Source organism: Molothrus aeneus, chromosome 1 (assembly GCF_037042795.1).
Source record: "Molothrus aeneus isolate 106 chromosome 1, BPBGC_Maene_1.0, whole genome shotgun sequence".
NCBI classification, from domain to species: Eukaryota; Metazoa; Chordata; class Aves; order Passeriformes; family Icteridae; genus Molothrus; species Molothrus aeneus.
Genome location: NC_089646.1, coordinates 43,721,509 through 43,746,948, shown reverse-complemented (window position 1 = coordinate 43,746,948; position 25,440 = coordinate 43,721,509). Strand labels below are relative to the sequence as shown.

General features: G+C 38.5%; 1 protein-coding gene across 2 annotated transcripts in view; it reads left to right on the top strand.

Annotated features, from left to right (window-relative positions):
- Positions 1-25,440, top strand: part of CPNE4 (copine 4) — a 229,349-nt gene that overhangs the window by 120,433 nt on the left and 83,476 nt on the right. For both annotated transcript variants that reach the window (XM_066555959.1, XM_066555953.1), the window contains 4 exons: positions 10,235-10,306; positions 13,823-13,897; positions 19,158-19,241; positions 20,589-20,678. In XM_066555959.1, coding sequence (XP_066412056.1) covers positions 10,235-10,306; positions 13,823-13,897; positions 19,158-19,241; positions 20,589-20,678 — 321 coding nt within the window. The remainder of the gene's footprint in view (positions 1-10,234; positions 10,307-13,822; positions 13,898-19,157; positions 19,242-20,588; positions 20,679-25,440) is intronic.

Genomic DNA, 25,440 nt, shown 5'->3' with positions numbered 1-25,440 from the left:
GGTTGGAAGGGTCCTTAAAGACCATCTAATTCCAACTCTGATGCCATGGGCAGGGACACTTTCTACTAGACCAGGTTGCTCCAAGCCTCATCCAGCCTGGCACTGAACACTTCCAGCAACCTCTGGGCAACCTATTTAGTGCCCCACTACCCTCATAGTGAAATTACTTCCTAATATCTAGTCTAAATCTACCTTCTTTCAGTTTAAAGACATCAGCCCTTGTCCTGTCACTCCATGCCCTTGTAGATAGTCCCTCTGCAGCTCTCTTGTAGCCCCCTTTAGGGGGGGTAGGCTCTCCCCAGAACCTTCTCTTCTTCAGGCTGAACAACCCTGATTGTCTCAGCCTGTCTCCACAAGGAGAGATGTTCCACCCCTCTGACCCCCTCTTCATGGCCCTCCTCTGGAGATCCAAAACTGGATGCTTTGCTCTGGGTGGTGTCTCTGGAGCAAATCCTTAGTAGGGTTTACTTGAATTACCACACAAGGAAATGTCATAGACATTTGGGAGTGTGTTCTCTTCATATCATAAAGTAATTTAAGTGAGGAGGGATTCCTGGGGTCTCCAGTTCAATCTGCTACTAAAAAACAGATAAGAGCAGATTTCCCAGGGGCTTCTCCAGTCCAGTCTTTAATGTCTCCAAGGATGGAGTTATCACAGCATCTCTGGGCTTTGTCCCAGTATTTGGCACCCTCACAGTGGTGATGGCTTCCTGTGCATAAGAGGCATAGTGAACTCTCACTCCTATATCATGTGGAAACATCTGCAATTACTTTTAGTAGCCTTCAAGTGGCAAAAGAAAGCCTGAATTTGCAATGTAAAATTAACCAGAGCAGGTATGGTTTACTTTTAGCTGGTCCTGCTTAGGGAGGAAGGCAGTAATATCAGCCTTCTTGAGCTGCTGCTGTAAATGACAGCTCTCATTCTTTGGAGTGAGAGAGTTGGGGTTGAGCATTGTGCTTTCTGCTTCAGCAGAAATGGCTTGGGATGCTCCATCAGGCTGTGCATCTGCCCACTAACTCTAACTCTTCAATTCACCCTAAATAGTTGCTGTTCTTTGCGAAGGCACTGGCAAGCAGGGGCACCCATCCACAGCTTGGTAGTGATAAGCACTGAAATCACAACCAGTAACATTTTAATTGCCATCTTGGGCCACCACTCTATAAGGGTGACCTCTTGCTTTCTTACAGGTGCTTTAGATGTTATGAATCAGCATGAATCATGCTCTGTCATGGTTTTACAGATGTTTGTAACTTTGGAGAGTAGATTCTTTCCTCTTTCCTCTTTGTTTTTCTCTTTCCACTTCCCTGTGCCTAGGTAAAGTGTTGAGGCACTCCTCTCACCCAAACTAATCATTTCCAACTCAATCCTCACCTAGTACCTGAGGGTTTTGTACTTCAGTTGCTTTTTGGTTGCTCACAAAATCTGTAATTGTTTTGAGTGTCAGGAGATGGATTTATTTTTGTTTAATGGGTCAGGGTTTTATGTATGTGAAAAAAAGCAACAGGGAAAAAATATTAGATTGAAAAGGACAGTCAGAAATTTAACCGTGTGATTTTCATGGTTTTCAAGTGGGATATTGTGGTGGTTGGGGTGTATGGTATGGGATTTGATACCTTGGCTGGGGTGCATGGTATGGGATTTGATTTTTTCCTGATGACTTTGCCTCCCAGGATCTTGCCCACCCTCAGCTCCTTGATGAGGGGGGGAAAATGTTGAGAGACAATGCTGATGCTGTGCCTGCCCTGCTCAGCAGTCACCAAAGCCTGGTGGGTTATCCACACCTTTCCAGGTACCAATGCACACCACGGACCTGCGAGGGCTGCTGTAGGAAAATGAAGCTAATACAGACAGCAAAATCCCAAATCCAGGTCCTGTTCTGTTTATTTGTTAGTGCCTTCATATGTCATGAGCTTCTAAAGCTCTCTTATTGGAATAATTCAGATTTATATTCCATAAATTTTGCAGAACATTTAAATTGCATCATATAGTACAGTAAGGGCTCAAACCTTCTAATAACCAAAGGTAATTTCTTAACTACACAGTGATTATCAGGGGGGTGGCCTAGAAAGACTTTTTTTTTTCTGAAGTTTCACCCAGAAATTTTAGTCTGTTCTTTAAGAGCTCACAATAACTATTTCAATGAATAACCATTTTCTGATGAAAACTAAAAAAACATTGCCAAGACAGTCTCAATTACTGCTCAGCTGTGCATGCAACACCATTAAATTATGGAAACCAGTAGAGTTTTTATTTCTTAAATGCGAACCACCCCAGCTCTGTGGGTTGGGTTATTCTCTGTGACATATTTTGTGGGAATAACCTTTGTGGCTTTTCTTCCATTACTTACTGTGGCTGGTCTTTGCTGTTTTCAAATTTGAGATCTTATCCCTTGTTCAATTTCTTTCAATTTTTAGAACTGTTAAAATGCTGTTACTCCCTTATTTGCTCAACTAGTAGCAGAAGAAAGCTGCAGAGATGTAAATCTTTTCATGTCAAGAACATTTTCAAGGATTATTCTGAGATTTAATATTGCCCATACACATATTTGTGTACAAATTGGATTGAAAATCTTCCTTCTCAGTAATGAATATAATTGTTCCTCGTGTGTTTTTCATAATATATACCATTAGCAAATTATGCACTTGAAAAAGCTGACTGATTATTAGTTCAATTTAAGCCACGGCAAATCCCCTTGCTCTTGAATTAGAGAAAGGCTAAAAGAGTCATGATTACACCTGAATTAATTAAACTGAAACATTTTGCATGAGAATATTTATTTAATAGACTGTTGACTGCTTCTGTGGTACAAAAGACATATGACCAGCTTTTTTTGAGGTGTTTGAATTCCTAAATCTCATTAGATGTCTGTGGGCCTCCTTAGGTATCTCGGTACCTTTAAATATTTGGCCTTTGATCTCCTCCAAATGAAGTTGCTCAATTCATTAGTGGGATGAATAATGTACTTTATTAGACGTGAATGTCATTTTCTACCAGCACTGACTCAGAGCAGAAGCAAATAATGAATGCAACTCTCTCCCTAACTTTGCCTAACCCTTTCAGAACCTCTGTTATCCCCAGGAAACTCTTGGTTTACCATTGCAGCATGATCTCTGAAGCTGTAAGATTTTCTAGATTAATCTTGCCATAGTTAATAGAATTTCTTATACAGTTTGTACTGCTTTGTTTTCACATGCTTTATCTTTTTGTATGAATTACTGTAGCAGTCTTTAGAAGAGTAATTTAAATTTAGTTTGCTATTATAATGAGATATTGTGACTAATTCTAAAAGGGCTGCTACTCTACACACTAATTAAATTCAAAGACCTTTTAAACTATTGATAAGGTGTTTCCTGTAATAACATTATGCCTCTTGTGATAGGCATATCTCTTTTTCTGTGCTCTGTTTTGATTGACTATTTTCAGGTACAGATCTTTAACAAAGACAGGGAGAGGTATAATTCAGCTGTAAATAGACTCTGAGCTGAACAATACTATAGCAAACAAAAGAAATTTTGAAGAGTGATGAGCATGGTACAGGAAGAATCATATGTACAGAGAGGATGATTATAGCACTAAAACTGGCTCTATTAAGGAACAAAAATTCTGTGAGCAGTTGGACAGAATGAAACTTTCTTCTCTGTGGACCTATATATCTGAACTTGATCACTTGAAGGAATTTCTCAGTATCTGTGACCCATTCCCCAAAACTTTTTTTTCAATGAGAGTGGAATACAGTCTCTGACATTTACATAATGTCTGGTCTCTCTTCACATTGAAATGTAGTGTGCTTGGTGCATCTGCAGCTGTGTGTCACTGTTCATGAAAACTTTTTGGTGGGTTCAAAAACAGCTGGGGGATAGATGGCAAGATAAGCACAAGCACATCAGAGTTGTATAAACCTTGCTTTGTCACAAGCCAGGCTGAAGAGGAATGCGTGAAGAAGGAGAGAGTTTTTACACTGTGAGGCAGAGATACTTCTGCTGCCTGTGCTTAAAATTGGTCATTCATTATTCACCTATACAAGTGAAATGTCATTAAGGTCTGATATTGTATTTGTGGGTGTTTAGAGGCTTACAGTATCTGACTTGCATGGACTAATATTTTAATTTACAAGCTTCAGAATATATTTTACAAGTGTTAAAATTGTTTGTCTGGCCACTTTGGTTGCATCATTCCACTTACAGCAGCATCATGAAAGTATTGCTGTCCTTCATTTAGGAGACTTTTTAGCAGTGAAAAAGGTGCTTTAAAGGTTGCACTTTTATACTAGAAGGGAAGAGCTTAAGAGAGCCTGTAGCATAACTGGCAAATACTTTTGATATGGTTATGTCCCACAGGATCCTTCTTTTGCTGTGCATTGAGTATTAAAAGGATTTTGTGAATACAGTCAAGTTAGTTTGATTGTATGTGTTAAAATCCCCACTGAAACTTGACAAGATAACAGTTGCTAGTTTTAATAGTTACCTATTAAACTGCTGTTTTCTCAACCTGTGAGTTTTTATCACTTTTACTCTTCCTCTTCTGAGTCTTTCTTGTATCTCACTGGGGTGGAATGAAGCAGTGACTGTGTAGGGCTTGGCTGCTGGCTGGGGTTAAGCCACAACACAAGGGTCAGTGCAAGATTTGAGATGGTTTTTTGAAAGAGTATGATTGCTGCTTTTCTTTCCTTGATATATCAACATGGTTCTAGCAGATGCTGGAAACACACTCTATATGTACCACTGCTGTTTGGTGGGAAATTCCTTCTCCAGGCTTGAAGTATGTTTGCCACCAAGGGCTCCGCACTTAAATATATTTGATCATGAAGGTTCCGTATGTGAAAAAGGCATTTGGATAAAGGGGAAAAATGCTACTAAACTGTGACTAGGTGCTCTTTGCAGTCCTGAAGAAGAGTTAGGTTGCCTAGAAGAAAGTTGAGTAACTATGAAAGTTCATGTAGCAGAAATAACACATCTGGGAGAAGAATTAACACAGAGGCGCTAGGAAATAAAAGTTATTTCTCTGGCTATCCTTGCTAGCAAGGAAGAGATGCAAAGACTTCTTCAAGTTGTGTAATGTTGTGATTGAGGGAAATTTGTGCTTAATCTCTCTGTGTAAATAACTAAATTTGGAGTTCCTGTAAGAAAGTCCAATGTACAGAAGAGGACAGTCCAAATAAAGAATTTGAGACGCTTGATCTCAGGCTCAGGGTGGCACCTTGCAAAGCTGAATAAATGCTGTTGAAATAACTTGGTTAAAAAGCCATATTGAAAACTTGGTGTTGACTCTATTTATGAGCATTGGGAATTCTGCATGATATTATTGAGAGTTATCCCTATATTTGATTGAAAAAGGACCACCTAGAGAAAGACATTTTAAAAGTTTCTTAAACAAGCCAGGTAAAACAAGTCATTATATTTCACAGCTCATCTTACACAGTGCTGATTAGTCACGACTCAGGCACAGGAGAAAGGAAACCTTCATCAGAGTCCTTGTCTCTGAGTGATTGCTGAGCAATGCTCGGTACACAGCTGGTGTCAGAGCCTTGGTGCTTTTATCTAGAGTCTTGCATCTGTTCATACTTTTAAAATAATGAAGAAAAAAAAAGTGCAAGGCCTCTTTTAACTTTTTAAAATTGGAAATAGGATTAAATGGAGATGTAAGTTCAGATTTCTCTACAATATTGAGCATCTGTCCTTAACCTGTAAGGGCTTGTATGTAATAAGGAAAATTAAGATCATCTTCAAGGGATTTTCTCACTCCCATTTTACCACAGGGCTGACATCCCTTATCACTTCAGACCAGAAATCTAGCTGAGATGATGTTCTGTTGAGATGACTGCATGTCTGATAAATAGGAATAACTTCATGTTCATGTGCTCCCTCTCAGAAACAGAGCAGTGGCTTTTACATATTTTTACCACCTCATGCAAACATATTAGTATGATGTTTTTATTCAACATGCAGTGCTCTTAGGCCACAACTGGGTCATACAAACATAGTTTGTATGTAGCTGAAAATTAACTTGGCTTCACTTCCCTAAGTCTCACCTTTTATACCTCTGAGGTGTGGCTCTTGTATGAGCCCCCCACACTGAGCACTCAAAAGGATGGTTGTTGTTTAACCCTAGCTGGCAACTAAAGCACCATGCAGCTGCTTGCTTACACCCCCTTTGCCCTGTGCCTGCCACAGTGGAGAGGAGAATCAGAAAGAAAAGCTTAACTTCATGTCTTGAGATAAAAACAGTTTAATAATTAAAACAAAATAAAATTTTATTATTATAACAACAGTTGTAATGAAAAGGAGAGAGAAAGAATAAAATAAAACCTAAGAGAAAGAAGTGATGCATAGTACAACCACTTACCACCTGCTGACTGATGCCAGCCCATCCCTTAGCAGCAATCAGCAGCTCTGAGCCATCTCTCCCCAGTTTTTATACTGAGCATGGCAGTCTATGGTGTGAAACATCTTTTTGGCTAGTTCAGGTCAGCCATCCTGGCTATCTTCCCTGCTGCCTTTTTGTGCACCTCCTCTCTGGCAGAGCATGGGAAACTGAAAATCCTTGATACGGAGTAAGCACTACTTAGCAACAACCACAACATCAGTGTGTTAACATTATTCTCATACTAAATCTGAAACACAGCACTGTACCAGCTACTAAGAAAATTAACTCTATTCCAGCATGAACAAGGACTGTTTTCTACATCCATATGTTGACTGGTAGGTCATGTTTCTAATAAAATGTTGCAAAAATACATGTTCTTGAATTGCAATGAGGTTTTCTAGGGCTGAACTGGGTTCTATTATTTGTGTTCTAGAAGGAAGAGAGATATTTACTTTCTGCACTTCTTCACATCAGTTTTGGACAAATCCTTTTTTTTCTCTGAAGCAGAAGTTTTAAATTGCAAGGTTTTGAAGTCGGAGTCAAGCCAAAGACTCCCGACAAATGAAAGACCTGTAGTCAATTACCTTCTTGTAAGACATTTTGCCAGCTCAGCTGCCTCTGTAACTCTGAACTAAGACTAATGCTTGCTAGTCCCTCAAGTTATCATTGTTTAGGACTTGCTGTCTGAAAATCAGGTCAGCAAATGCTTTGTACAATGATGTTCAGAAGAAGATTTGCATTGAGACATTAACAAAAATATAATAGATAATTGATGGCAGGTTCCATAGAAGTGGTTTTTTAAACCAGTGAGACCCATTTTGTACAGTGCGTGAACAAAAGAGTCAAATTACTGCTGTGGAAAACAGACTCCTTTATGGTTATTGCAATTACAATTACAATTTGAGGCAACGATGTTGGCACATTGTTGCCAGATGGAGGATTGGTTTTAGTGGCCACTTAATTAACAACTAGTAAACACTTGCACCCAAATACACATATTTATATATGCAGAGTGCTTGCTGTGTCACAACAATGCTTCTGGCCTAGAGAGCGAGTGTTATTAATGCACCCTACTAAAGAGCACGTCAGAATAAATTATCCTTTCTGGAACTTTGAGCTGTCTATCTGCCACCTGCACAGGAGCTCCCAAGCTGTGCAATGCCTTGTGAAAGCTGTGACACTTCAGAAAGCAGCAAAGGGAGCTGGCAAAGTTTGGGTAGCTCAGGGGGAAAGTCCTGCAGTCTCTGAAGAGGCTACTCTAGGAAACGTTCCCACCCTAATTCTATCTCATACCATGGCTATATATATATATGTAAGAAGTCTGAAAAAGTTTCTTAGCTTAATGTATTTTACAAAGTTGCCTGAGCATCTTTGGCCATGGAGATAAATGGGCTCTGCTTCTCAGCTGCCATAATTCATTGGCTGGTACAGATCCCATAGTTTAATTATATATTAAGAATAATCTGTCATATTTCTGTATTACCTCCTATCTGAGAATCTCAAACACGATTTTTTGAATTGCACCTCACAGTTCACAGGAGTGCAGTGATTTGTACTTGAACCTATTTAGCTGGGAAGAAGATAAATGTAGGGATGACTTAAAAGATCATGGCAAACAGTATTTCCAAGATTCTAGGGAAGAAAAAAAACTGCTAGTAATATTGTCCTCTTACTTGTAGTCCTGTCTGTTGTTGCCACTGACCAAGAGTTGAAATCCAAAAGTTAGTTTGGAAAATTGAGTGAGATGTTGGCAACAGACAGCATTATGGAAGGCAGTCCAAAAAGGAGCATTAAATTATTCATTTAAGTAATAGCCAGCTGCAAAACTGCAGCTGGCAATCTGAAATGGTCCTATTATGAACATTAGTTAACAGTATCATGATGTTCTTAAAATAAGGCAAATGTAATTCTGGAGTGTATCAGCCTTGCAATGAGAAGCCCTTCTTTCTTCTCATGGGAAGGACCAGGGCTATTATGCCCAATTTTGAGCATTATTCTAAAAGTGTTTATGGGCCCGTCCATGAAGGCTCATCAGAGAGTACAGAGAATTGTTTGAGAGCTAGAAAATTTGGTCAAGAAGGAAAGATAGGACAAACTCAGGTTATGTAGTAAGAAGGAGTTGGGGATTGCCTGAAAAAGGGGAAAGGATTGTTTTACCTATTCATGGTGCATTCGATAGAAATAATGGACTTAAACTGCAGAGAATCAGATTAGCTGTTAGGAAAATATATTTACATAGGGATAATGAATACAATAAATTTCCAATGGAGAGTGTTTCCCTTTATGTTCTTTAAGAACTGATTAGACATACCCCTGTCAGGTATAGGTGCAATAGGAACAAGAAGCTGGTCACAGTGATTCCAGATGTACTGTCCTGTCATTTGGTGGTTCTCCTGTCTCACATTTAAAGCCTGTTTAAAACTTGCTTCTGTCTTGCTGCTTCTATTACAACTGTAGCTGAGTATAATCTGAGATGCAGCTTTTGATTCTCTGTTCAATTCAGCAAATTGATGGGCAGGACAAACATGTTTCCCCCCCATTGATGTTAGGCTAAAATGTGCATCCTACTCACTCCTGTCTCACAGCACATTTTTTGGCTGGCTGCGCCTTTGCATTACTCAGATCATTTCAGCTCTGGCCATTACCTACTGTCGTGGTTTATTGCTGAAGTTTGTATGATGCCTAGGACTCTCATGCAGGGTCTGGAACTCTCCTTTTCACTTGGTGACTGCCTTTCTTTTGCAACTAATATTTTGGCATATTTGCCAAAGACGTCTATTTGTGGGTCATTGAGATCAACTGCTTGGGTGAAGTTATCCAAGTACTGTTGGATGTGGGAAGGTGGAAAGGACTGCTTCTAGGATAAAAGCCACATTCAAGAGGTTAGAGTTTTTCTTAGGAAAATCTTTTGCTCAGGATCTGTACAGCACAACTGTACTACAGTTTTTTTTCAGATTACAAATAATACTGTGACTTCTAAGCAGTGTTTTGAGTTATCTTTACATCTGTCTACATCTTGAAGTTTCCACTTAATAAATAAATTAATTAATTAATATAGTATTAACTTCAATGGGGACTAATACACTGGAACATCACTGTAGCTTAGCAGTTCTGCATTATTGTATGGTTTCTTCCTTTTCTAATACTTTTACTGGTCTAGTTTTAAATGTTTCAAAATCGTAAGGGAATGCTCATTATTGATATGGCAAATAAAATCTTTTGACATTGTCCCTCTGATGCCATTTATTTGTAGTATATTTACAATTTGCTTAATGACCAAGTTCATTTATAGTGTTGAGTTCTAGGGGAAGTTTGGTATGTGGTAAGCAAAGGAGACAATTTTGGAAGTGAAATGTGGGACAGCTTGCTTACTTCTTCTCTGAATTTAGAGTTGCTGATATGTAGAGATGAATTAATTCCTTCTCCTTGTAAACGGACTTCAGTTTCCAATAAAAATTAATGAGTTGAGTTTTGGAGGTATCTGATAGATTTGCTGTTTACAGCTCCCTTCTTATTGTCTTTTTAGTCCAGTCAAACCTTACTTCTGTCCCCTGTGACCATCACTGCAATACTTGAGGAAAATCTATGTGTTTCTGACTATTCTGTTCAATGCAATGAATTGTGTTCTCCCCATTCTGCTTGACCCCAAATGCTTTTTTGTCCTTCCATTGCATCCTGTGCAGGGTTCCTGGGGACCTTTCTTGTTGGTTGGTCGTGGTCTTACTGTGTTAACTCTGATCATGGATTGAGAAAGTACGTTGATACAAAAGGAAAAAAGAAAAAGAAAGCAACATAAAACTGAAATCACAATAAACCATGTATTTACTACAGATTCTAATTATTTTTCCCTTTGTTTTTGTTTTCCTGCAGATTGTTTCTCAGAGGAAGCTCTCCAAGTCCTTACTCAAACATGGCAACACAGCAGGAAAGTCATCTATAACAGTAAGTCAGTCTTAAACATGCTTTTGTTTTCCTGTTATTTAGAAACATCTAAAGTGACTAATTCTCTCAAAAAGCATCCTGCTAAGCCACCAGAACAACCCTTGATTGAGAAATGTATTTAAATTGTTTATTTGAAAATTTGCACTGTTTCTGACAAATGCTTCTTTTAAGGAAATGGCAACAAATAATGTATGACTTGTAAAAAAGCCATAACACTTACTATTAACTACTTTTAGGGTACTTGGATGGCAGTAAGTAACTTCTGCTGCTTGAATACTTTTAGCTGAATGACTAGAACCTTCAGAAATTAATTTGTACCTGCTTTGACACATAAAGGAGCCTCATCTTTCTTTTCCCTTGGGCTTCTTCCAGCTTCTCAGGAAAAAAAAAAGGTTTGATGAGATTAGTTTTAGATGTGTTGTGATGCAACTAAGGACTGGATTGCCATAGCCCCATATGTATCTTGAAATTTGAAAATCAGTGTATTACCTCTCTTTTATCTTTCTCTGGCTTGCTTGGGAGATCAATCTTGTCTGCACTGAACCTGGCATGCTTGTGACTTTTGCAGGTCTGCATTAAGGCTATAATAAAATACTCTGCTTTGGTGATATCTGCTCTGTTGCCTCATGAGATTCAGAAGGATTTTTTTCCTTAATGTGTGATTTGCCAGATGGTTTTCTATTGGCTTGATTGTTTGGAATTTTTTTTCTGCCTTCAGCTGCAAAAGAGACAGCGGACTCTGCGGTAGTTTCTTGAGCGCCCAGGGAGTTTGATTTCTTAGATATCTTCCTTTGTGCTTGGCTGGGAATTGATTCACTTAAATGCATACAGTAGACTTGGTTTTGGTCTGGGGTTGGAAAGGAGTTCCCCACTCATCTGGCTGAATAGAACCAGGAGACAGTTTTGTTCCCTAAATAACTTTGCATGGTTTGCCTGCTGGGATGATCTGGGCATACTTCATCTCACCCATCCCTGTGGTGTTCTGGACCTCCCTTCTGTTCTTCTTTGAGGAGCACAAAGTAGTTTAGTCTTGTGAAAACACAAATGCTGTAGTACAACTAAAATTATTAGTCTTGTTAGGGGAGTGTTCTGGCAAAAATTAAATCACTGTGATAAACAGAACATGAGATAAAATGAGTTAATAGTCCCTGCTGGCCTCACACTGGATGATAACCATGAAATATGGACCTTATTTATGTGCTTTGGCTTCTGTCCAGCAGTTCTAAAGAGCAAGTTGACTTGAATGGGAGAAAACTGAACCCAGACAAAAAAATACTGTGTGGAAAGTTTTTTGTCTCAACAGAATAACTAAAAACTGATTAATGATCATTATTTCTGGACCTGGGGACATACCAGCTCTCTGTCAAGCGTGGAAGTTAGAAATACTATTTCCTAACTCATTCAGTGTAGGGAATTATGAGTTTTTCACAGTATTTTGAAAGTTCCTATCTTAGCAAGTTTTGCTGGAATTTTATTAGCCTTTTGACTGTGTAATGTCTTATCCACAAAATCTTATGATATGGCTGTGGGAAGCAAAGAGAACATTGTTCTGCTTCTCCAGCTGGAAGTCTGTAAAGCTTTACAGGAGCAGGTTCATTATTTTCAGTTAAAAATACTTTATGAAATTTGGTGTTCAAATCTCAGAGCACTGTTAGTCACACACAGCATAACCAGATCTTGTAAATCATCAGGCTACAGGGAAGAGAAATGTGTCAGACTCCATGGGTCAAATTTCATCAGCAAGCTGATGTTTCCTGGAGGATGTGACACACCACATATGTGCCTGTGTGATGGTACTTTATTGCCCAGTTAAGCATCTGTGCCCCTGTGTAGCTGCATGTGACTATTTTGTTTGGAGAAACACCACAGCTCACTGCTGGGAGGTGTCACAGCCAGAATAGTCTCAGCTCAGGGAATTTTACTTAATTTAGTGAATTGCCAATCAAGGTAAACTTTTAACTACTGAGAAACAAATAGGACCAAAAAAAAAAAAGCAAAAAACAAAAAACTCCTAGGGAAAATACTTTTCCTGCCCCTCTCCTGTACTCAACTACACTTCTGACACCTCTCCTGCCTCCTTCATAATCTTCACTCCCTTTGCCTTCACTTCATGTTGTGCTCAGTCCCTTTGACGAGATGTTGTGGGACAAAGGTCAGGATCAGAAAATAGTGATTTTTTTGCTGCTCTTTGAGGTTTTTTTCTCTCATTTTCTTAGTTCTGCTCTGTCTCTGGACTCACACACACCCTTCAGGGGCATCTCTGCTCCAGGTTGGGTGTTACCTGTGGGTGTACATCTTCATCAGAGGTGCCTCCTCCAGCACGGAGCACCTCCTTCAGAGAGTGAGTCTCCAGCTGTGTCCCCACAGCATGGCCTTCTCCATTTCCCCTCCTGGATCTTCTTTAGGGTGGTGTTGCACACCTCCTACCTCTCCTTCCTTTCTGTCTCTTGCCTCTGGCAGCTGCTGCCCTTCTGACATAGGTTCACAAGATGCATATGACACCCCATATGCACCTCTGATGGGTTTGATGTTTTGGGGTGCAGTCAAACCAGTCTGGCAAATTTTTGGGTTTTCCCAGCACTCCTCAAGGACTTCAAGTGGTGGAGACAGCCAGATCCTGTCTGGGAAGCTGCCATGGCTGCCATGTGTGTGGTCATGAGCATGAAACACCTGGGAAATAGGTTATTTTGGGAGATTTAATCCATGGGGAGAACATTTACAATGGAGAAAAAGTTTTAAAGCTGTCAAATAGAATATAATGTAGTTTATTTCAAAGAATATTTTTCAGTGAAATATGCCAGGTTTGGTTAGTGCCTTCTCTCCCCTGAGGCATTTTAATGGCTTACTTAGGAAACTGGTTTAGTTGGTTCTGTTGGGTTTTTTTTATGACGTTGCACAGCACAGTGACTGGCATCATTACTGATATAGCTTACACCATCTGAAAGAATCACACTACATTATTTTAGCATTACTTGCTTCTGACTCTATCCACATCAAATTGTTTTGCCAATGTAGCTATTGCAGAAAAGCTATATCAGGAGAGCTATCCTGCTGTAAATGTGCCTTTCATGGCAGCTAATGCCAGGTGACTTCACTCCTTTTTTCATTTATCTTGCCAAATGATGCTGAAGTGGCATAAAAATAATTGGGCTTTAGACCCGAGTAATACAACCCTTGTAGAGCGTTTTTGTCCCCTTGGACACTGGGAGATTGTGTAATTCTCTGTTTTCCACTCTGAGGAGGAGCACTTGGTCAGAGGAAAGGGCTCCCTGGTGGATGTGGGTGTCTGTCCATGGACAGGTGATTGACAAGGCACAGTTGCATGGCACAAAGTGATTTAGGTTTGTGGGCTGACCAAGATGATGTCCTTCCTGATGGCAAAGAGAAACACATTAACTTGTTCCACACTTCAGTTTCCTAAATGGGGTCTGCAGTCTTCACACACTGAAAAATGGCATAGTTCTCCCTTTCCATTACACCATGCACAACTCAAATGTAGCTTTCCATTTCATTTAGGTGATCGCTGAGGAATTGTCTGGCAACGATGACTATGTTGAACTTTCATTCAGTGCACGGAAATTGGATGACAAGGTAAGCTGCTCGATATTAACCTTTCTGAAAGATATAAGAATGCCTGCAAATATAATTTGATGAGATCTTCCATGACAGATTTTTTTTAACCTTGTGTTATTAAACACATCAGGGTTTTCAGATGGATGTTCACAATGAGGCTTTCCTCGGGTTGCAAGTAATTAAAAAAAAAACCTCAAGGAAATCTAATTAAAATCAAGACAAGTTAATTACACTACAACCAAGACAATTTAATTATGTAAAATGCCACAGATCAGAAGTGTTTAGAGAAGTAAACTTTCTGTGAGTAGTCAATGATGTTATCATTGAAGTTTCCTAAAATACAGCTAGAAAACTTCATAACAGCTCAGTCATGATACACATTTTGTGCAACAAAAAGTGTTTCAAATGTGAGAAAAAGACTTGCATATTTGTTAAAAACTTTTTCCCTCTCTAGGAAGAAAACTTTCCACTGATTCAAGTACTACTTAACATTATAAGGACCTCTTTCTGAAATTATCCGTTATTGTTTAGCAATTTACATATAATAGCATCTCAACTCACAACCCAAGAAAACCTGATGTCTGCTTGTACCACTCTCTGTCATTTCAGTGTAATAGCAGGCATAGAACACTCTGAGGTATATAGTCTCTTCTTATATAAGAAGGTGCTTCTAATTAGAAGGAAATGACAGAAACTATAAAAAGGTTTAGGATGGCGATGCCCCAAGTGTGTTCTTGTAAACATCTGATGTGAGTGTAGCTTAAAATCAAATCAGTTAAACTACTTTTGGATACATATACATCAGGTTTGCAAAATCAGATTGTAACTTATGAAAAATATTTTTACTTGAAACAACCAGAAAATCTCAGGCAAGCAGAAAGTACACTGAAAGATGAATAGTACTGGAATATAACTTCAAAATAAACTTTTTAAAATTTATAAAATTTTACTGTGCTCAGGATCATTAACAATCATAAATGATCAGGACCCGAATTTGCATCTCATCTGAAAGATAAATTACTTTCCTCTTTCAGAGTTGCTGCAGTCTGAGCGGTTTTGAGTTGCATAATTTATTTAGGTGTCAAAATGTAAATTTAACAGCTTTTCTTTAGACAGATATCTTTAGAGGTGATTCCCAGACTTGTACACAAGTTTCTTCCCATTCCACATGCTGTCACATCTAGAAAAAAGGAAAGGACATAAGCAACATAATAGGACTTCACTTAGTTATTGCTTTCCACAAATGCAAAATGTAATCTGCTTTAAATATTATGATTGCTTCTAGCTCTTGTTGGTATGAATTAAAAGGACACTGCCGGAATGCAATTCTGAGCCAGGTCAGTGTTGTCTGAGCAACAGTTTTACAGTGATTGAAACACTTTATGGGGATAAGGTGAGAAGATCAGTCTCAAATACTGCAATAGTGTTGTCATTCTTGCCATTTTAACATGTCCAGTCAAGGTGGGCTTCATCTAAAAAAGAATTCTTGGATGATGCAGTGTGCATGTCAAGCAGTGACTCATCATGTCTTATCTGAATCCAAACTCCTCTCTTCAACTGATGAAAATCTCCTGAAATCTATTGCATTGAAAGAAGTCTTTCAATTTCCTCCAGCTAAAGATGTAGCTCAATACCTGGCTGAAATTTGATTTACTTCCTCTATAAGAAAAGCGTACAGCTTATAATGAACTTTGACATCATTAGATGCAAGGCACTATTGGTAATTATTTTTACTAAGGTTTGAAATTACTTAAATTTCATAGTTCAGCCATTGGTGAAAAAGAATGAGTGCTCTGATGTCACAAAAAGGGAAATGAACAACAAAGAATTGAGAAGAGCCGATTTTGTAAAATGCTAGGCATGGTTTTGCATGACTCTCCTCACTCAGAAGTGACCACCTGAGTAGAGATGTAACATCAGAGAAATAAACTGAGGGTTGAAACTGGCTTTGGAGTCTCCTGAAAAACAGAGGAAGCCTCTGTATGTATTTCCTACACTAAGGAAAAATACTTTAACAACGCATTTTTGGAAAATTAAACAGAATTTGTTGATCAGATTTAACAGGGAGGATATGTTTGTTGCATGTTTTTTACTCTCCTGACGTAAAACTGCAAGAATTTTAGAGATGCTACAGAACAAAGCTTAATAATTTTTTCCTACTGGAGTGGTGGAAACATTCAGTGAAAAATTATTGGAAAATTATGGATATGAATGTTTCCTTTAGTTAACTGACTATAGCAGAAATAGCGGGGTTTTTTTATTATTACAGTGCTTATTTGGAAGGTATAACTGCTTTTTCATGTTTTATTGAAGCCCTGTCAGCTCAAATGGCACATCTTTGTTTCAAGAGATCCACTGAGAACACTTCACTGTGGAACAATAACTTTTGGAAAGGTTTTATTGCATTAATAGCTGTGTCACAATTACTATAACAAGCAGCTACATTTTTTTATGATAGCTATAATAAATTATGAGCACTGAGGCAGGCAAACTGCTTTTCCTGTTCTGAGAGAAGCAGTTACCATTCTTTGGGAAAGATTATCCAGCTAATATCTGCAAAATATGAGCTAATATTGCTTTTTTATATAGTTCTTTGGTATTAAACTACTACTGAAAAAACCTCATCAAATGCCCTGTTGCATAGTATTCAAAATTTTAATATTTTGGCTGCTTCGCCCTTCTTTAAGGGACCTTTGACTTGATCCCCAATCCTGGATTTTAAAAATTGTTGGGCTCTGAAAATTAATCTACTAAAAAATGTGTCAAACTAGGTGCTTAGAAACAGATATATCTAATTTTTTTAAGTCTAGGCCATGTGCTTGTGTTATTACTGTATAGCTGCTGCACATACTGAAAGAACAATGTACATTATACCACCAGAAAATGTATTACATTAATCATTTAAATATTATTAAAATAGCACAATATATTGCAGCTATTCTTCTTTCAGAGGATATTCTTGGGGGATAATACAAAGCTATTAATTTCAGCATAACAACCAAAAAAAGTTAATTGTGAAAGCAAATGTTTCTTTAGCTTATCATTTCTACTTATTGCAAAGCACTTCCAATATAGAAGGATTTTTTTTTGTTCATAGCTCAGTTCTGATAGTAATTAGGCCTTGTTTTTGCTTTGGAGGGGGAGTAATATCAACAACCATCCAGCATTAAAATCTTTCCTTTTATGTGGTATTATCTTGGTAGTTAAAACCAGAAATTGTTTCCTTTGTGCTGATGTGCTGTTGTACCTTTATGATACTTGGCTAGGAATGATACTGTATTTTGAGCATTAAATGAAATCTTGTCTTCCTTTCTGAATTCTTTTGCACACCAGAGTGCATTCTTTGGATGTATTATTTTGAGGTACTTTCTTTCAAATAACTAATCAATTTGTGTTTGATTAAGAAACTCAACATTAAGCTTTTACCCAGCTTCAATCAGAATGCTTATGTGTGAGAAGAGGCAGCTCAATCTTTTTTAACCCTATGCACTCTGGATTTTCATGTCACCATGATTAAACCAGCACCCTCTCTCTCTGCTTGTTCTCTTTGCTATACACTGGTAATCTGGCAGAATTTGATCACCAAAATCCCCCATGTCCTAGAAGTTTCGAATTTTGAGTGGTGTCTAGATACTAAATCTTCATCAGGGCCTTGAGGCAAACTCTAGAGTTATTTAGTTGAATTTGACACTGGTTTTACAGAGGTTGATATAAAATGTCCTCTTTACCATGTAGCTGGAACAAATAACCAAGCATACAGCTTTGTTGTTCCATGCTCCCCATGAAAGGATTTGACAAATAAATCTTCATGAGCTTTGCATCAGCTGTTAAATGGGCCACTAAGTTTTCTCTAGAAAGTGAAGAAGCAGATCAATGACAAAACAGCCCTCTCAACACAACATTATGTCATTTTTAGGGGATGACAAGACTTTAGGTCCCTTGAGCCTTGCTCAAGGCTTTGTGGTCTGTAGGAACTCATTTTCTTCTCCAGACATTCAAATTCAGGTGTCCCTTTTCAAAGCCCTGAGTTCTTTGTTTGCTTTGAACTTGTGGAATTGTAAAAATGCCCTAAAAATAATTTTGCAAGGCCCAGACTTTGGCTAGCATCTTATCCAAAATTGTTCCCAAACCAATGGTTTTGCAGTAAATCAAAAATAGCAATAGTGGACATTTGGTGAGGAGAAATTAGTAGAATTATATCTATTAGAGTAATTTTTATTAACACTATCATAGAAATACTTGGATACTGAACAGACTTTTTCACTTCTCCAAATTGACATGGGGTTTGTGGTTTTGGATATGTCCTATACAGAAGAATAATATTCATATGCACAAAGTTAATCATGTGGCTCTTTTGAAGAAGAAAATTAAGGGACTTGAAACTATAGGAAATGGACTTGGTGCTTTTAAACCCTACTTTTTCAGCATAGCACAGTTAGAAATTTGAAGGTTTCTCCCTCCTGGGTTAGCAGCCAGTTACTCTTCTTCCCCCAAGCCAGCATGTCCAGAATAAATGAGATGTTGAAACAAAAGAGCCTGTGACCAAACTGAAGCAGCACTATAAAAAAAGCAACTTCATTTAGGTTTGTGTAAGAAAGTTCAGGGTTGTTAGCTGGATACAGGACTGGGAGAAGGTGTTCTGCAGTGTGTGAATGTGAGCCTTGGTGTCTGTCTCAGATTTGCCTAGTGATATCAAGTTATTTCCTGCATTACACTGCTGTGTTTGTCATCTTAGCATGGGCCATGTTACCACACCCTGAAGAGGACTTGCTTCTCTAATCACCTCTAATCCATTGTGACAGGACTTGTGTTGTTTGCAGCACAATGTCTTGGCCAATTAATTTCTGTTTTGAGAGGGTAGGTGAACAGTGTGCAATTCAACCCCAATGTGGAATATGCTTCAAAGTGCAATGTGTTAAAAAACTGGTGTCAAAAGATCTAACAGGTGTGAAGGAAAAAAGAAACAAGCTAGGTGGATGACAGAGCTAATGCTCAGGAAACTGGGCTGGGTGTAAGAAGGGAAGAGGTTGTAAAATGACATTTTACAGTTTTGCATGCCATGATTAAATAGTCAAACTGAAAACAACAACAGTACCGCAGGAGTCCTTGTGAGACAAGGACAAGAATGAAGTATTGCTGAGAAACACCAAGAGGTCTCACTAAAACTACTCTGGCTCTTCCTTTTCATTAGTAGTCAGGGAAGAACCCAGTGCAATGTGTCTGAAAAGCTCAAAGAAAAAGAAGCCTCGAGAGTAACTTGTCCTGTATTTTGTTTTAGGATTTTTTCAGCAAATCTGATCCTTTTCTGGAGATTTTTCGGGTGAATGATGATGCAACCCAACAACTTGTCCACAGGACTGAGGTAAGGAATAGAGTTGAATTCACTTTCCAAGGACACAGATGAGCTGTCAGGAGGCAAGTTTATGCTTCCCATGTCACAAAGGGAAGTGGTTTTAAATGTAGGTGTGCAAACACTCACACTTTAAAACACCTCCTGTAGCCGCATTCCTCTTCACAGAGAAAAGCAAGGCACAACTTCCCAAGGATTTTCTGGGAATCGCAGCAAGGAACCTCAGAGAAAGAAAAAACAATTCTTATCTCATTTGCTGCTCCTGTGTTGTGCCAAAGTAGAATGCAATGTGGAGATTGTTTACCCAAAGTGATGCTGTTTTGTTTCCTTGGCCTGTTAGGGCCAAGTGCGTGTCCAGACTGCCAGTCAGCAGACAGTCACGAGATTTTGTTCAGTTGAGTTGAATTGAGTTGGGTGCTCGTGCAGATTCAGTTTAGATGTAATGTGATATAGTGTAATGTAGTATAGAATAATATAGTATAATAAAATAATTAATTAGCCTTCTGATATCAATGGAGTCAGATGCATCATTCCTCCCGGACATCGGGCAAAAATATCACCGATACACTTCCCAGTGTTACACTCTAGTGTCATTAACTAATGGGTATCAGGTCTTAGCTTATGCACCTTACAGTAAAGGAAGATGAAACCGAAGGTCCAAAACTAATTTAACTGGCAGATAGTCTGTTGAAGTTCAGGAGATAAAAGTACTAGATTTAGCCAAAACCAGGCTACAAACTGTATCACATTTTCCCATTAATACTATGTTGCTTCTTCCCCACCTCCTCTCAGGGATTGTAATCTGGGTGCTTTACATTTGTTTCTTATCACCCAGTGACATTACTACCTCATGGTAATGACTGACACAGTCTTAAAAAGCAGCATTTAGGTTTATAGGGTGGAGCTGTGGCAGGTGTTAGGGGTTATAAACCTGTTATGGATTCCAGAGTTTTCCCAGCAAGGCAAATAATGTGCCTGTTAATTGATGTTGCCCATCCCCACTGCCCAGTCCTGCATGTCTTGCATTGCTTCCAGTTCAGTTCTGCACCTTTTCCCTTGTCAGTTATCTCCCACTGAGGTGTGTCAGTGCTGGAGAAATGTCTGTAACATCATCTGTGGGTATGTGTGGGTCCCTTTCCCACTCCTGCTCCTTTTGGGGGCTTTGCAGAGGAAGAGTGTTGGAAACTGCCAGTGGCTCAAGGGCTCATATCTCATTGGATGTAGTTCTGAAAACTCTAGCTGAGCTCTGCTTTCTTCTCTTGCTGGTGAATGTACTGTATTGAGAATTGTGGCTCTTGTTAGCATTCTGCTGAGAGATGTGGAAATGTTAAGGGTTCTCTTTCTTCTTTTCACTTACAGGTAGTGATGAATAACTTAAATCCAGCATGGAAGACCTTTAAAGTGTCTGTAAATTCTCTGTGCAGTGGAGACCAGGATCGCAGGCTAAAGGTCAGAAGTAATTCCTGCTTTTTTAAGTTTTACTCATAGAAAACAAAAGTTGGTCTCTCTTTTTCAGCTGTAGATTGCTATTCTGCACTTGCCTCTTCTTTGATGGAAAAGATGATCACACAGCTGCATTATGATTACCATAATCAAATTAAGGATGCATAAAAGTGGTAATCCACTGTAATCAGTAGATTATGCTCTATATTTCTTACAGTAACCTCAAAAAATATGGGGCTGTTTTTCCCAATCAGTTGGATAATTTAAATCTAGCATCATTTAACTGGTGAAAGTTTACTCAGGGGAAGAGGCAGCCCTACCACAATTTTAACTACCATTTCCCCACTTCTATATCTGGAGGCCTTCTGTAAAAGAAACACTGAAATAGGAGATTTTTTATTGTACCTGAAGAATAGGTTGGCCACAAAAAGACATGTACCATAGTAATGGAAGTGTTTCTAGTCAGCAGAAAGACAGATAATTGGGAACATGGAGCTTTGTGTAGAAAAAATCATCTTCTTTTGGCTAATTTGGCTTAAATCAAGTCTTTATCCAGTTGTTTTTATCTTCTGACCAGGTTTAAGGCTAATACTAAATTTAAAAACATCAAATAAAGAGCACTGGTGCACAGTGTCTATTCAGACTTTTAGACCTGATGGAAGGATGTTGGACCCAAAAGTATGACTTTTTTTTTCTTACTATATCAAATTACTTAATAGAATTTTATTTTGTCCTTGCAAACATTTCATCATTATAGCTTCAAAACCCTGGAGAATGGGTCTTGTAATTTTTCACTCCTTACTTACTGCAGGATGTATTGTGCAGATGGAAAAAATAAAATGCTGGGGAGGATATGTTACAGTGCACATCTTCACTGTAACTTTTTTACCCTTTCCACAGATGTGTGGAAAGGGTAAAAAAGCTGTCTTATGAATGCTTGGATTCACAAAATTAGCCCTGTTATTATGGAACAACATATAAATTTGAGTCAAGAGATGGATCAGATTTCTGCTACTGAAATGAAAAGCAGAATTAGCACAGCACTGCCTTCATCACATTGTGTGCATGTGTTCTTTAAATCACTTAGGTGAGAAAACCTAGGAAGAGAAGCAAACAAAATACGAAGTCTAGGATGTGAGAACAAGTGGCAAATCCATAAGGCTAGAGAAATGAGGCTACACAGGGAGAAAAATGCTTTTACCTCTGAAATCGAGGTGAGAAGATATTAAAAAAGCTCAGATTTCAGTGTGGGCAGAAGAAGATGGGTCTGGGAATAAAGATGGTCTTTTGAGCTATGAGCAGAGATAGTAGTCAAAATTGTTTGCAGACAAGCTGCCAAAAGACAGGCTGAAAAGGGAGAAGTGAAGAGGAACAGGAGTCGTCCCTTAGGACTGGCTGTAGAGAAGATATGGGGAAAGTCAGTGAAAGAATGGCTGAAGAAGAAAACCAGAGCAAGACAGGTCTCATGAAACTATTGAGAATTTTCAAGACAGTCGTTTTTTCCCTCTTTTTGAGGGAACTTTTCGTGGTTTTCGTTTGTGTATGCAAATGTTTGCAGCCCTACTTTAGATATCTGAGTATTTGCCTGAGGCTATAGTTCAGCCATTTGCAGAAAAGCTAAAAGTACTAAGATGTGCATCAGATCATTCATATGTACAGGAATATTTTAAAACTAATTATGGCTGTAAAATAATAAAAAAGCTTAATACTTATTTCAAATTCAGGCCTTTTATAACTTTTGGTGAGTGTAAGATAAGACTGTTATGGTAGACCAGCCACCCAAATCACTTGTATTTGAGAGATAGCATATAGTACTTGTCAGATAATTGTTTGCTTCTTTTCTAGATGATCTATAACCTATGAATTGGATGGCAGCTAGGACAGAAGAGTGAAAATGATAAGAATTAGAGAGATGAAGTGTCTGTGACTGGTATAGCACTGTATGAATGTTTATACTTTGATTTACTCTGATTGACTAAGCATTCCACTCTCTGCATTACCATATTTTGGAAATTTTGACTTCATTGCTTTGTTTCACTTCATAAAGTATATAGCAATATGTTACTGCTAAGTGTTGGAAGAGTTCCCTGTGCCTTATTTAACGTGGGGGAGATTTAGTGTATTCCAGCTGCCTTGCTGAGCACCAGCTTCTTGCCAAGATTGTTTGATCACTGGGAGCAGTAATTGCATAAGGCTGGGTAATTTTGTGTCTCTTCCTGCTGTTAGTTTTATACATACACTGAAAGCATAATCTAAGTTAAGGCTTAGAGAGGCACCAGAAAGGCTCGGAGGGAGCTGTCAGCTTGTGGAAATTCTCATCTGCAGACACTTTGCAATTGTGCCTACCTTTGGTTTACCTCTGTAGGCTGTTTGGAAGCCTGACATCCTCACCCTTCATCTCTGCCACTGAATTCACATGGGTACTGAGCTTAGTGGTCAGATTTTTTTGCAATGGGGAATGAGGATAACATGGGAAAAGTACCCTAACAACTCACAGAAAGTCATTCAGCTTACAGGAAGTTTGCTCTTCATAAGTCTTGCACACAAAGCAGTCTTTACACTGTCTGGGTGTTTGAAACTTTCTGGTTTCAAATGTCTGTTTAGAAAGATAAGATGAACAAGGTCACTAAAATCAAAGCAACCAATAGTTTGGGTCTGCCAAAAGTCTTTTGCTATCATTCTTTACAAAGTCTGTTAATTTTAATTCCTTATGGGCTTCTAAAGAAAAAATTAATTTTGCTTTATTTAGCTGTGATGCAGAGAATAATGAACATTTTATTCCTCTCAGGACATCTTGTAAAACTTTATTACCATTATTGCTGCTCTAGGTTTTATTATGAGAAGTATATATTAGATTTATGGACCTACTGAGCTTTTCTTCCCAGACAGTGAAACCATCTAAGAAGTCTGGTCATGCTTCAGTGCCAATCATACCTTCTTTTAATGCTAACAGGACAGACAATTAGTGTATGCATTGAAGTGAACAAAATGCCTCTTAGATCCAAAAGTAGTGCATTGCTTTTCTGATATGTAAAGATTTTCAAATCACAGAAGTGACTACTGACAAATCTGAGTGAGGATTGTACTCCTTCTGAGGGCAGGTTTATCCTAGTCTGTTCTGCTGAAAGTCCTGTAAATTGTGAAACTTTGGCATTCAAATCTGGTTTCAGCATGTGAGTTATGTTGCTGTCAATGGTTTATCTGAAATAAAAGATTGTATTGTGGCTACCTTCTGGTAGGGATCATCTACTGCCCGCTCATTCTAATAGTTGCAGGGTTCTTCTTTCTCTAGAGAAGTCCTGGGAATGTATACAGAAAAATAATCTCTTTTTGTTTTGGTATTTATATATTTTTGGTGCTATAATACTGGGGAAATAAACTCCTAACAAGGTGTTTGTTAGGCAAAGGCCAAACAAGCATATGGCACACAATAATTCCATCTCCTGCTGAGGTTGTATGGAGAACCTCCTCAAAAGCTGTTCACAAGGAAAAGTAGGAACTGAAGAAAAAAACATCTGGAATAAAAATGTTTCTGAGGTGAACTGATAAGCTGCTAGGAGAGTGGGAAGCACATGTCATATCTGTACAGAAAGCCCTTTCCATCTTCCACCTACATAGGGGAAATTTTCAAAGGAAGCATGTCCATTAGATATTTTCCTACCTTTCAAAAATCTGTCTGTTGCAATTATATCATTGCTGTCAGCTTCTTTACTGCTTCATCCCTGCTTGACCCTGATTACAGGCGCTGATCACAGTGAAATTGGTTCAGTTGTGAGTGGGACATGCAGCCATGGTTACCAGGGCTGTTCCATACACTGGGTTATAAAGCCTCTCTGTGTGTGTATGAATGGCTCTTTGCAGCATGAAGCCCCCAGACAGTACAGTTTCTTTCTTTTGGCAACCATGGGAAGATTGCCTCTTCCTGTGCACTTCTAATGAGGTCAAAACTTGTTTCCTGCCATTCTTCTCCATTATCTTTTATGTCCAGTTGACTCCCTCAGCTCTGTCCATCTGGTCTGTGGGAGTAGCCGTGTCTTAGCACAGGCAATGTTTGGGTTTCTGCTAAGAAGTCTACTTCCATATGCTTGTAAACCCCAGTGTATCTACAATGCTCTTAGGCCTAGCAAGATGCACTCAGGACTTTAAAGGTCATTTTCAATTTATTTCCATGTTAAGATCTTGAAAAATAAGTCACTTTCCAATGTGAATTTTCATAGACCGTGAATTTTCTATATTTTTTGGTAGGTCATTGTTAACAAGGTCTTCTTGAGAGACCTGCACTTTGCTTAAATTAGTAATCTATGCAGTGCTGTTTCTGTCTTGTTGATACTATTATATAATGTGAACCTCATTACAATATTAATAGAAGAAGCTCCACAGCTTACAAAAAAGATCTTGACATTGTTCTGGATGCAAATAGATAATCACTTGATTTTAATTTTATTAATTAAAATCATTACATGGGAATTTGTTCTTATTATAATGATCACTTCCCCAGTGTCTGCTATTGCAATTTTGGGGGTGGAATGCTGGGTCTGCTTCAGACAATTGTAACCTTCTATTTCCTTCTGATTTCTTAAAAGTGTTGACTCTTTCATGCAAAATGATGGATCATTAGGGGAAGAAATTGCTCCTTAACTCAGATTGTCTGCTCCATTCTGAGTTAAGGAAAAGCGAATAGCAGTGGATATTTTTATATTCTCTGAATTATTGCTGCTGTGTTCTCTGGATCAATAAGTTTTCAGTGACCTTTAATACTTGACTACAG